At 33.4% G+C, this 13,737-nt stretch overlaps 1 protein-coding gene across 1 annotated transcript in view; it reads left to right on the forward strand.

Annotated features, from left to right (window-relative positions):
* The window catches only part of LOC128999548 (UNC93-like protein MFSD11), a 55,950-nt gene that overhangs the window by 37,360 nt on the left and 4,853 nt on the right, over positions 1 to 13,737 (forward strand). The window contains exons 5-7 of the mRNA XM_054426119.1: positions 784 to 909; positions 5,631 to 5,805; positions 13,335 to 13,470. Of these exons, the coding sequence (XP_054282094.1) occupies positions 784 to 909; positions 5,631 to 5,805; positions 13,335 to 13,470 (437 nt within the window). The remainder of the gene's footprint in view (positions 1 to 783; positions 910 to 5,630; positions 5,806 to 13,334; positions 13,471 to 13,737) is intronic.

Genomic DNA, 13,737 nt, shown 5'->3' on the forward strand with positions numbered 1-13,737 from the left:
ATGACATGACCCTTCTCAAATGGCCCCCTAGATCCCCTGATCTTTTGGTATGTGATTTCTTCCATGGAGTAAAAGACAAAGTTTATATACCGCCAATGCCTCAAACGCTTTAAGAGCTCCGTGGACGAATTCGCATGTCGTAGAATCAATCAACCTTGCGATGCTAGCCGGTGTATGGGACAATTTACAGCATAGATTGGAAACTTGCTCCACGGTTAATGGATGGCACATTGAGCACTTATAGGGGTATCTATGAAAAATTTAAGAGTTCTCCTTTCTGTTGATATATTTTATATCCGTATTTGTTTTCCATTAACGTCATTAAAATGTTTTAAAACCTGATGATTCTTTTATAAACGCCCTGTATTATGGGGGGTTTGTGAAATAGAGGTTATGTAGTCTATACTACTAATTGCATTTATTTTTTCCTGCTTTATCATTTTATAATGGTTAACTTCTTGAATTTCTCCATGATTGGAAATTTTACTTCTTCTGTTTACTTTGTAAACATTTAATTTGTAATTTATACATTATAATCACACATTTTCCTAAGTTAAATTGTGATATATCAACATTCATTGTTCTTGAAAAGAAAGATCTTACAGTTTTACAAACTCTGTACATAATTTTAAGATTTTATGAACAAAATCTTAAATGACACCATTTTTAAAATGGTGTTTAGTTAGGCACCCTGCATTCATCCATTAATAAAAATTATTCAGTGTTTGGAAGTTTTGCGGTATATCTTATGGTTTCTATACATTTGTGTTTTGTCTTGCGCAGGTTTTCAAGTGTCGTATCACTCCGGTATCTACGCAGCCTGTGTAGGGTTCACCAAGAGCTTCGGTGACGACAGCAAGAAGCTGGTACCTCTTGTCGGCATTGCTATTGGTCTAGGAGAGCTAATCAGTAAGTTCATATAAATTCAATCAAATTGTACTGTATTGTTACATTAAGTTACATTATTGTTAAATTATTTTGTTCTTAAATTGTAATAAGATAAGTTGTTTTAAAACACTTTAGTTAGTTAGGATAACTAATTCTTATTAAATTTTTAGTTATTGACTCTGTTCCTCGTCACAAAGTTATTTCTAAGAAGGTTAATATTGTTTATTTATAACTGAAGAGCAGCAAAAGCTTCTCTCTAGTTTACAAAACATCACCGACATCCAATTAATGCCAAATAACAGTTTTATATTTACTTCTTAATAGGGCTTTAAATGTCAGACGCTTATCTAAACAAAGGATTTGGCGGCAGGCAGCTAAATTTGTGTGGTAACATAATTTAAGTACTCTACCATGAAATTGCCTTAAATAGATACTTACATAAAATTGATGGTATGTGAACATTTGATTTTTCCTTGAATTTTTTACCTCTTTGCCATTTGGAATGTTTTCCCTAAAATGTATATTTAATCTGGTTTATCAATGTTAATGTTCTGAGAGTGATGATATCTGTTGAGTGATAGACAATCAAGGCTAAGTGTTTGTAGATTAAGTTAGCCGCCAAGGCTGAGTCCAGGGATATACTCATTCACTCTTGTGTTATCTTAGGCAGTGTAAACAGGTTTATAATCTCCAGATGAATAATTTCACTTAAACCAATAGTAATAATTGCTTGTTGTTTACTACAATAGACTATATGTTATACTTCTATATCATTCTTTCTGCCACTTTCACATCCTAGGACACTGGTTTCTAGCTTGGAACTGTTTTACACATTGCTAGTCTTAGAGGGTCGTAGCATTGTCACAAGGATAAAATCCATTAGTGATTGGGAGGACTTGAACCTGAGTACAAAAAATATTTATTTATTTTAGTTAAACATTCTGTAAAAAGAGTTCGCAAAAGGAGTTAGATATTGTTTAAACCCTCTTTTAGATAACATTTAATTTGTCCATAGCTTATACAGGTATAAACCATGATAAAGAGGACGAGTCCGTTTCAAATGTCCTATTTTATGGTCAATCAATCTTAAGAAGTTAAAGGGTATTTCAATTTAGAGAGATCTACGTCAGTAGTGTTTATATTATACGCAAAATCTATTTCTTAAAATAATTGACAATTTGTTTACTAAACTTTATCTTTATCGAGATCCGTATCGTCGTCTCCTCTATTATATTCTGTTGGCTAGGCCAACTACCCATGCCATGGGGAACAGGACGTATTGCCTACCCAGTTAATGCCAGACGTAGTTAATTTTCCCATTGATTTGAATTTTTTATTATGTTTTCGGTTGACCTGGGTTTTAGTGTAACGGGGTGCGGTTAAGGAATTTTAAAGGTATAATATTCTGCAGCACCTAAGTTTTGTCTTAAGTTCCAAACAGTTATTTTACTATCAAAATTGTTTTTACTAAAAGATCATACAGTGAATACAAAGGAGTATTGTAACTTTACAAAATGTAACTTATTGAAGGTTTCAAAATCTTGACTCGAGTCATGTACAACTACCCTGATTTGTATTAAGTACCAGTTAACATGGACACATGTGATTTAGAAGTGAATTGCGTTTGATCAACTGTCTCGCTTGCTGATGTAAGAAAATTGTTGTGTCCAAGTAAGTGAGTCAAGGACAAACGAGTCAATCAAGCAATTACTCTGTCAAACTGATCTGCGAGCGCGAGACGTTTACTTGTTAACTGTACGTCACCAGCGGAATAACTGAGACAACTAACACAACTCCCATCAAATCAATCTTGGAAGTGGATTTTAGCTTCTCACTGGTAGAATTGTGTTGAGTTTAAGTTGTTTCAGGACTACAACTGTTAAAAATGTTTGAAGCTTGGATATAAAATGCCATTACAGCTCCTAAACTGAATTCGGAACTTTGGTTATTATACCGACCACACCTAATAATAATTGTAACCTAACATAAGGGTGGACTATGTTTTAGGTTAGGAAGATTTTGTTATTTTAACTAATTTAAATCTTATTTGGAAGTCGATTTATCGGTGTTGTTGGTATAGTGCCAAAGTACCCTGTATTCTATACGACTAATATAGTTAAATTACCTCGTCGCCATTTCAATGAAAAGTACTATAGTATATTTCATCACTAGGGCCTAAAGGGACTCTTTTTGCCCCGAGGTCAAGTTTTACGATGAGGGTTAAAAGGACACTTTTTGCCCATGTGGTGAACTATATTTTTTGTCATATTGCATCATTAATTATTAATTAACAAACTAAGCTAGGAAACGAAATAACGTTTATGTAAAGATAACCGCTCAAAACGATTTCCAGCTTGTTTTCAATTAATGCAAATAAGCAGCTGTTTAGTAAATGATTCAATCATTTCGTCTAATATGATTGTGTTTCAGTACATTATACCATCGATATGTCGAGCGATCGACAACAATAGGCTAAAACCTTACCTAATAAATCAATCGATAAATAATTTCGATCGATACGATATCCATAATCAAAATTTACATCTGTTTACAACATCTGATTTTTACTCCCTAGAGAGTAAAAATGCTACTTTAGACTTGCAACGCATACATTAAAAGGGCTCTTTTTGCTGCAGTATGACGAAAAAGGATTAAAGTACCTTTTCTTACAGTATTTTACTGCGATTATTCACATGTTTTGTTCCTAGTGTAGCATAATCAAGTGTAACTTTTTTTCCACCTTAACATCCTAGAAAACTAGGTTCTAACCCAGAACCGTTTCACACATTAGTTAAGGTTAGGCCTAGAGAGTCGTGGCATAAAGACTAAGATTAAATCCATTGGTGCTTGGTGGGATTCGGACACGGGACCACGGGAGACTAGTGGTTGTGCTCTACAAGACCAGCTCAGTCTATCATGTGTAACTTAACAAAATTGTCCTTAACTTGTCCAAATGATTAGTTCATTGAAAATGCATAATTATTATTTGTATTAATGTTAATATCATAACATTAATTCCAATTTCTTTACTTTTCTGTGTAATTTTAGTTGCAATTCAATATTAAATGTCTGTGACCAATGCTTTATCTTTAATGTAAGTGATAAATTCCACTTAGACGAGTAGATTAAAATTCTGTATTTAAGGTCCCACCTGTTGATGCTACAATAATTGTAGCGAATCATATAACTAACAGCCACACAACAGAACTGTGTCCCAATTTTGTAACTGCGTGTATATTGAGTTATTTTAACATTTGATAAGATATAAATTCTGCAATGATAAAAGGCTTGGCTTGTTTTTGGGGGGATTTACTTATTTTATCATGCTTTTTGTGAAAGGGCCTCTAGCTAAACACATAATAGAATTTGGTAAAAATTAGTGCAATAATCCAGTCACAGTTTCCGAAGATTCAGAATTAAATTTGAGACCTTTTATGAAATTTTACAGGGTTTAACATTTTAGTCCACTACTACACAAATACACTAAATTCATCCAAATTTCATTAAATAGATCTTATTTTATGCTGTCGATGGACAAGAGCTTGAAGTAAGATATGACAAAATAACTAAAATAAGTAAATTACCAAATAAAACGAGCCAAGTCTTTTATCATTGCAGAATTTATATCTTATCAAATGTTAAAATAACTTAATATACACGCATGTGTTTCAGCATCTCAAAACATGAAACATTAATTTCTATGATTTTACTGTATAAAATAGGTTTACGCACCTTGCGTCGTCAATCCTGGTTTGGTCTCTGGCGTTGACAATGTAAAGTACGTAAACATATTTTATTTCGTCAAAAATCAATCCTGGTTTCAATGCAAAACTTTGTGCTGAAACCTAGGTCACAGTTACAGACTTATTTTGAACTGGAGACTGAATGTAACTAAATCATTATATTAGTTTTTAACCAGCTCAGGGGCAATTCCACATCTCATGATGTCAAAAACATTTAAAATTTCAATTTATTATCAATTAGACCAAAGATAACTTTCACCATAAATCTGCACTTCTAATGAGGGCAATAAGATAAAACAAAACTGCAATCAGCAGTGTTTCTAGATGTGTTAATTAATCATGTAAATAGGTAATAAAATTACTTTTTCATTAGAGTTTGATATATTGAGAGCAAGGTTCAATTCCAAGGTCTATTTTCACTTGAAATAATATAAAACTCTACTAACTCCATTAAGGCCAATTGATTGTTCAGCTCATTCACTTAATCTTTTTTCTTTTCTTTATTTCATAAAAGATTTTGAAATTTTAGCAATAGGTGTTAAGTAGGATGAGAATCGATAGTAGATGTTTTTGAAACATTGATGTTGTTTTTCTATCTATTTTCAATGGTATTTACATCGATGGTACTTTACCGATGTTTTTATTACATTGATGTTTTTGGCCGAGTATTGAAATATCGACGTTTTCCATTATTGGAGAGTACAGAGAACAGACAAAAAAACTGAAAAAATCGATGTTTTAGTCCCAAAAACATCATGATTGGTTACATAGTGAGAATCGATAATAAAAAAAAATAATTAAATAATGATTTAAAAATTGTCACATAAAAAATCGAAAAACTACATAATTATCTTCTGTGCTCTCACCTTGTTGCAAAGCACGGGTAAGGCCACTATTGTTTTTAAAGCTTTTTAAATTTTTTGGGCCTGCTGATTTGCTGACAAACTATTGATGTCGTCTGCATGCTTTAATTTCTTAACATTATGTTTACTGTTTCAGCTGGCTCAGTTCTGATCCTCAAGGGCACGCACATCTCCAAGTTCAAGTGGGGTGGAGTTTACATTGTTTGCATCGGATTCTTTGTTCAGGCGCTTTGCTACTTGATTTCATTCTTCAACTTACCAAACTCTGCGAATTTCGGGGACACACATGAAGCAGCTTATATTGAAAGCAAGTAAGTAAAGACTTGTTTGTAAGGTTAGAGAGTATGTCCTGGTACATAGGAGCAGGACACACTTGTATAGTAGAGTCTCGATTGTCCAACCAAAAACAATTGCAGTAAGGTCAAATAAGCAAAAATATCGCATTGCACAGTGAAAAAAAATTCTTTACCTGTTAAAAATATCAGATTTATAAAACTTTTGTTGCCAAACCTGTTGAAGGCTTGTTACTAAAACTACTTTTAGCGAATTTCCCATATTTTTATTATAGTCACAATTATATCACATGAAAATATCAATTGATTTTCCTGTATTAAATCTCCCACAGTGTGGATGGAAGGTCTGATAGTTGAGACAACTCTGTATAATTAATCATGTATTCATGATGTCTTTGTATTTTATTGAGATTTTGAACTTTAACAAGGCGTCTACTTAAGGCAAAAACATTTATACACTTTAGTAAAGTGAGGGACTGCGGCGGCACTCACTTTACTCACTTGAGTGCCGCCGCAGTCCCGAGCCCGTTCAGCCGTGCGCACGGTGATAGTTTTACTAACTGTTTTCGTCAGTGTCGTGTTTTTATGTTTACGTGGTCAGACTACGTTTCTCAATGTAAAATATTTTACGCGGTTGCTACACCAACAATGCAACTAAGTGTGGAATAACCTAGTGCAACAGCGGAGCAGAAGATGTCCTAAAGGTCGAAACGTGCGTCCTCCATAGATATACTGGATTGGTTGACATAAGTTGTAATTATTAATTTAAACATCAATCCGTTTGCTACAAATCAATCATGATAATGACTGTTGTCTATTGGCATGTGTAATATTACATGTCATTCATTCATCATTAACATTAATTTCTCTATTATTTTGTATATTTTCTCTCATAATGTCTGTTAATGCCCCTGATAATGTATTATCAGTTATTTAATATGTTTCTCCTTGTTAATGTGTTATTTTATCAAATTTTGTTCAATGTTATATAATATCCCATCACCCCACAGAAACATCATCCTATTTCATGTTACAATAAAATATTTATGCAAATTCTCTCCATACCTATTAAGTACTCATCAAAAACCAACAATAATCATTTATTTAGAATGATATATAATTGTAAGAAAATTGCAATATAGTAATAAAATCTCAAATATAGTATTATTTTTCAAAATTATCCAAAGAAAATCAAAATTACTGTGGCAAGTGTCATTCATGTAAATTTAACCAGCTGTGCATCATTGCAACAATGGACATGGACTTCCTGAGCTTCTACCATTGCCTCTCCCCAGATCCTGCCAACTCTTCACAGTGTGAACATCATTCTATCGGAAATTGTGTTTGATTTAAACTAAAATTTATAATCCCAAAGTAAAACCTATATTTTAAATTTCTCATCATCCAAAAGTATTGGACAAGTGCATTGAAGAGTACCAATTTATAAGAAGACAGACACTCCAAATTTGGTAACCATCATCCATCCTATTTAGCTAAGGACAAATCTTCATTGGACATTTAATCAGAATAGCCTACTAGGCCCAAAAACTCAACTCATCAAGATATACATATTTCAAATTGAACTTTTATTCAAAATTTAATCTTCAAATTCTATTTTATTTCATTAAATTCAGTGAAACCATTTGGAATCTTTCTTTGGACATTAACATTATTAGCCTATATTAATAGCATCATGAACCTAGCTTAACTTATTTCAGAACAATAACTAAATTAAATTATTTGCATTTTAAAGAAGCCTAACATATCATTCGAACCGGCACGACCACCCCTCCCTGGATTAAGAGCTCATAGCCTATTTAAATATTAATTAGTGTACTTTAGAAGAAACCAGCCCAATATAAGCCTAGAATCTTTTGATCCACTTTGGAACCCCCACCATTTTGAAAATTTACCATTGTTAACTTACCCTGTAACTAAATTCAACCAATAACTTATCTTATATTTGTATTTCATTAATAAATTTTATATTGTAACTTACCAAATCTATTTATTCTTAAAATAATTCATAATTATAAGATTAAGACAAAGACTTACCTTATTAGACAGAAACAAAACACAAATTAGGAATTATCTTTATTAAGAAATAAAATTGACTTTCAGTTCAATGTGGGCTAACTTAGTAGCCAAAGGAATTTTGTAGGCCTAAGTTAATGAATAGCCTATAGAAAGCTTTATGGTGCGTAGCAAAATTGGCGACCCAACGTGTCGGCTTTCGAATGATATATTACGGTAGTCATAAAATATTGCAATTTTCGATTTAAGCTAAGTTAACCTTAAGTTGTACTAGATCGTAAGAACCCATAGCCTATTGTACTGTACGTCCCGTAATTAACATTCCCTAACCCCAATAACAACACAAAGCCGTTATACAAAACATTAATTAATCACGCACAATTTGCATAATTAGTACAATAATTAATCATGGCCGAGAAAGGATATAATTTAAGACCCAACCGGAAAAATTCTAACCTAAATCCGAATTACGAATACGACACTCAAACTGACAGCGAGAGCGAGATTGAAGAAGAACGTCGCCATCTTGATGACATCACATGCACGGACACAGAACAAAAAACACATCCACAGCAGACATCAGAACACACAGAGGAAGAAAACAACGAGTCCATGGACCAATCAGACAATAGTATTCCCATTCCTACAAGTCTGTTTGCATATGTTGCCACTGAACTGTCTAGTAAACAAAGTCTGAATGTTTCCAAAATGCCAGGTGATAGCCAAGGTCACATTAGCGGATCAATAACTCAGACACCCGCACCCGAACACAGCCGATCGTTACCGAATATAGCCGACGACGACGAACGTCACCTAGACCTACCAACACGGCAACGACTTGACAATCCTAGCGTCACTGTCGGTGAAACAGCGACAACAAATACTACTGTCACGTCAGCACTAATTGCACCATCAGATATTAATACTTTAATTGCTCTCATGACTAAACTAGATACTAAATTGAGCAACAAAATTGACGAATCAAATACCGAAATTAAAGCAGAAATTAATAATAAAATCAACAGCAAACTTAATGAATTAAAAGTTGAACTCACTCAAAGCTTCAATGATAAAATTGATGCTAATAGCCTAGAAATTCAAGCTTGCCGAAATGCACTAGAAACTCATATTTTAGAAAATCGTGAAAGTCAAAATAAATTCCAGATCGAAATCAACTCAATTAAGATCACTCAGACAACACAAGCTGAAGAAATGATTAAACTCAATGAGAAACTCACACAAAAAATTGATGAATCACAAGATCAAATGCGCCAATTCGTGATTGATAATCTTACACAACAACAATCAATATCTGATAATAAAAATCAACAGAGACAAAATGACATCCTATCTGCTGTCAAAACACAATTGGTAATGCATGAACAGAATTTTGACCAAAAAATTGAAGAACTTTCTCATCGAACCAGGCAAGAATCCAAACAAAATTCCAAAGCTAATTTGGCCATCATACAAAACGAAATTCTCCCAAAACTCACCATCCAAAACAAAACTTTAGAATCTCAGCAAGCTGAAATACAAAATTTAAATCGCAATCTAATAAAATGTGAACAAGAAGTGGAAACCCTCAAACAAAGCAAAACATTTGAAAACTTCCAAGGCCCAATCAAAATTATATGCAATGGAAATGAAGAGAAAGACCGACAAATACCAAAATTCAACGGCCGAAGTGGCAACCCAAAAGAATATCTTAATAAATTGAAAAGATATTACGACAGAGGACTTGAGCGAAACAGCAATTATGACCCGATTGAATATCTCAAAGACCTGCTAGAAACTTCATTCGAAGGTCCCGCCTCAAGATGGCTACAACTCGTCAAGACTGACTTAAGTTCCTGGGAACAATTTTCCAACGAATTCGAAGCTAAATACTGGTCAAGAGAAGTACAACGCAGCTTAAGAGCCAAAATCGAATCAGAAAAATACCGGTCAAATGGTACCCTCAGCCGCAGTGAATACCTTACAGAACGTGTAATTTCACTCCAATCTATGAGCCCTTGCCTAACCGAAGAAGAAATTGTGACACTGATGGCAGAGAGATTTGACTCCATCATACAAGACTGCATCAATGTACAAAACATCACCACCGTACGTGCATTAGAAAGACTTCTATAACGTGAAGACCTCAAAGACGGACCAAAGAAGACACGCACCAACAACCAGAATCACAACAGCTCATCCAATAACCGACCGACAACTCCAAATCAACAACCACACACCTATCATCAAAACGGCCGCTACGAGAATCAGAGAGCGTACCAACCCAAGATAACTTCATATCACAACAATTCATACAACAACAATCACCAACACAGAAATTATCCAAATCATCAAAATTACCGTCCTAACTACAATCATCCTACTTACGACCGAAACCATGAAAACAAACCATATCAACGAGACAGATATCCTCCACGTAACGGTGACAACAACCAACGGACCTACAGAAACCACCCAACCCAAGAACAAGCTCAGCTCTGCGCAGTAATAAGACAAAATAACTACGTGCCAAGTGCTCCTCCAAACGACCAATCATCACACAGTTACGAGCCACAAACTCATCCTGCACCAAATATACAGGAAAACGGTTCGGCGCTGTAAGCGACAACCGAGAGGGTCAATTATCATTAGTTAACTCTAAAATTACAGCGCCTATTTATGAAATTCTCGGTAATGAAATAAATCATCTTCAATCCCAAAGTATAATGTGCGATAAGAACTTCTTATTAGAAAATGATTCAGAAAATAATCAATCTCCAAATTTCACTCAAATAAGTTGCCCAGAAATTAGCATCAAACTTAATAATATTAGAGTAAACGCATTAGTTGACACTGGTTCATCAATAACTTGTATATCAGAATCCTGGTTCAGTGAAAACAAATCCAAAATTTCACCATTTGAAGAATTTCCAGTTAATAACACAGTAATCAAAACTGCTACAAATGAGCGATCTAAAAGAGTCTCTCGAATTATTTACGTTCCCACTACAATTGCAGAACACACCTTGCCATTGGAATATCTTATTGTACCAAATCTAATAAAACCTATAATACTAGGAGTAGATGTTTTGTCTAATCTTAAAATGGATCTGAATTTCAACACAAATGAAATAGATATGCAGATAAATAATCACAATGTTACTTTGAAGTTTTGTATGTGCAACCAAGAGGGACAAATATGTCACTTAATAATTAATGATAGCCATAGGCCAAATAATGAATATTTTAATGATGAAACGTTTGATGTATATCACGATGATCCAATATATAATAAATTAAACAGCACAATAAATAACTTCAAAAATAGAAAAACAGATCCAATCGAAGATGAAACATTAACCCAAGAAGAAATAGATAATTCCCTAGCAAGAAATACGTACATAACCGCAGAAGAACGTGGAAAATTAAGCATTTTATTAAATAAATATCAGCGAAAGAAGATGAAGATGTTTTATACGGCCCCTACCATGTATCAGCCCTCAAGAAATATTTGGAACCAACCCGAGCAATAGAAGCTGTGATCGACGAGATAAATAATGATGACCCTACCCTCGAAGACATTCTATATCAATAAATTTCATAATGTGTTTCATCCATCAACAGACTTTTGTGCATCATCATCTCTAACCAAATTGTGCCATGGACCTTAATCGCGAGTGCGTGACCCCATAAATTGTGTTTTCCATAAACTGATACCCAGGTGATAAAGTTTATAAACAATACTCACTTACTAATAAACTGTGATCTCCTTAATAACAAAGAAACAATAAAGTTATTTGGTATTGAACAGTATGGAACAACAGCCATAATATCCCTTTCTTCCCATGCCAGGCCATGAACACTCTATTCTATTTTCCCCCTTTTAATGTTATTGTCCTACACATTTGTTAATTTATATTATAATTTTATTGTATTATCACCCAATGTTCTATCATCCAGAAAATCAATCATTTAATGTTATTCATACCTATCTGTAAGTATCATTCATATTAATGATTCATGATTCCATTTCATATTTTGTCGAAATCTGTATTTCATTTCATAGCATACAGATTTCTGTGGGGATAATTTGTAATATTACATGTCATTCATTCATCATTAACATTAATTTCTCTATTATTTTGTATATTTTCTCTCATAATGTCTGTTAATGCCCCTGATAATGTATTATCAGTTATTTAATATGTTTCTCCTTGTTAATGTGTTATTTTATCAAATTTTGTTCAATGTTATATAATATCCCATCACCCCACAGAAACATCATCCTATTTCATGTTACAATAAAATATTTATGCAAATTCTCTCCATACCTATTAAGTACTCATCAAAAACCAACAATAATCATTTATTTAGAATGATATATAATTGTAAGAAAATTGCAATATAGTAATAAAATCTCAAATATAGTATTATTTTTCAAAATTATCCAAAGAAAATCAAAATTACTGTGGCAAGTGTCATTCATGTAAATTTAACCAGCTGTGCATCATTGCAACAATGGACATGGACTTCCTGAGCTTCTACCATTGCCTCTCCCCAGATCCTGCCAACTCTTCACAGTGTGAACATCATTCTATCGGAAATTGTGTTTGATTTAAACTAAAATTTATAATCCCAAAGTAAAACCTATATTTTAAATTTCTCATCATCCAAAAGTATTGGACAAGTGCATTGAAGAGTACCAATTTATAAGAAGACAGACACTCCAAATTTGGTAACCATCATCCATCCTATTTAGCTAAGGACAAATCTTCATTGGACATTTAATCAGAATAGCCTACTAGGCCCAAAAACTCAACTCATCAAGATATACATATTTCAAATTGAACTTTTATTCAAAATTTAATCTTCAAATTCTATTTTATTTCATTAAATTCAGTGAAACCATTTGGAATCTTTCTTTGGACATTAACATTATTAGCCTATATTAATAGCATCATGAACCTAGCTTAACTTATTTCAGAACAATAACTAAATTAAATTATTTGCATTTTAAAGAAGCCTAACATATCATTCGAACCGGCACGACCACCCCTCCCTGGATTAAGAGCTCATAGCCTATTTAAATATTAATAAGTGTACTTTAGAAGAAACCAGCCCAATATAAGCCTAGAATCTTTTGATCCACTTTGGAACCCCCACCATTTTGAAAATTTACCATTGTTAACTTACCCTGTAACTAAATTCAACCAATAACTTATCTTATATTTGTATTTCATTAATAAATTTTATATTGTAACTTACCAAATCTATTTATTCTTAAAATAATTCATAATTATAAGATTAAGACAAAGACTTACCTTATTAGACAGAAACAAAACACAAATTAGGAATTATCTTTATTAAGAAATAAAATTGACTTTCAGTTCAATGTGGGCTAACTTAGTAGCCAAAGGAATTTTGTAGGCCTAAGTTAATGAATAGCCTATAGAAAGCTTTATGGTGCGTAGCACATGATGATGATATGTGTCTAATGACTTGTATGTTGTCAACAGTGTGTGGCTGGCAATGTTGTGCTCCATGATGATCGGAGTGGGTGACGGCTGCTTCACATCACAGATCTACGCTCTACTGGAGGCCATGTACCCCAACGACAGCTCGCAGACTGTTGCTCTTTTCAACTTCATCAATGTGAGTGTTATTTGTACTTGTCGTTCTTCTATTTCAAGCTGTAAATGTTTATCAATCTGTTGTTTTTGATCATGTCCATGCAACTGTAAATTAATAAAATTTACTGTGCAGTGTCTAATTAAGCTTGAACAGCTTATATTTATAATAATAATAATAAGCTTAAGGAGGACACTAAGACAACTATCTAAATACACAGCTTGATTGGAACCAGTTGATCAGCTTCCGGAACTCTTGTCACCCAATCAAGGAGCCCTACGCAGATGTAGG

The sequence above is a fragment of the Macrosteles quadrilineatus genome, unplaced genomic scaffold, assembly GCF_028750875.1.
Source record: "Macrosteles quadrilineatus isolate MER2022 unplaced genomic scaffold, UCM_ALF_1.0 Scaffold_8__2_contigs__length_117827958, whole genome shotgun sequence".
Taxonomy (NCBI): domain Eukaryota; kingdom Metazoa; phylum Arthropoda; class Insecta; order Hemiptera; family Cicadellidae; genus Macrosteles; species Macrosteles quadrilineatus.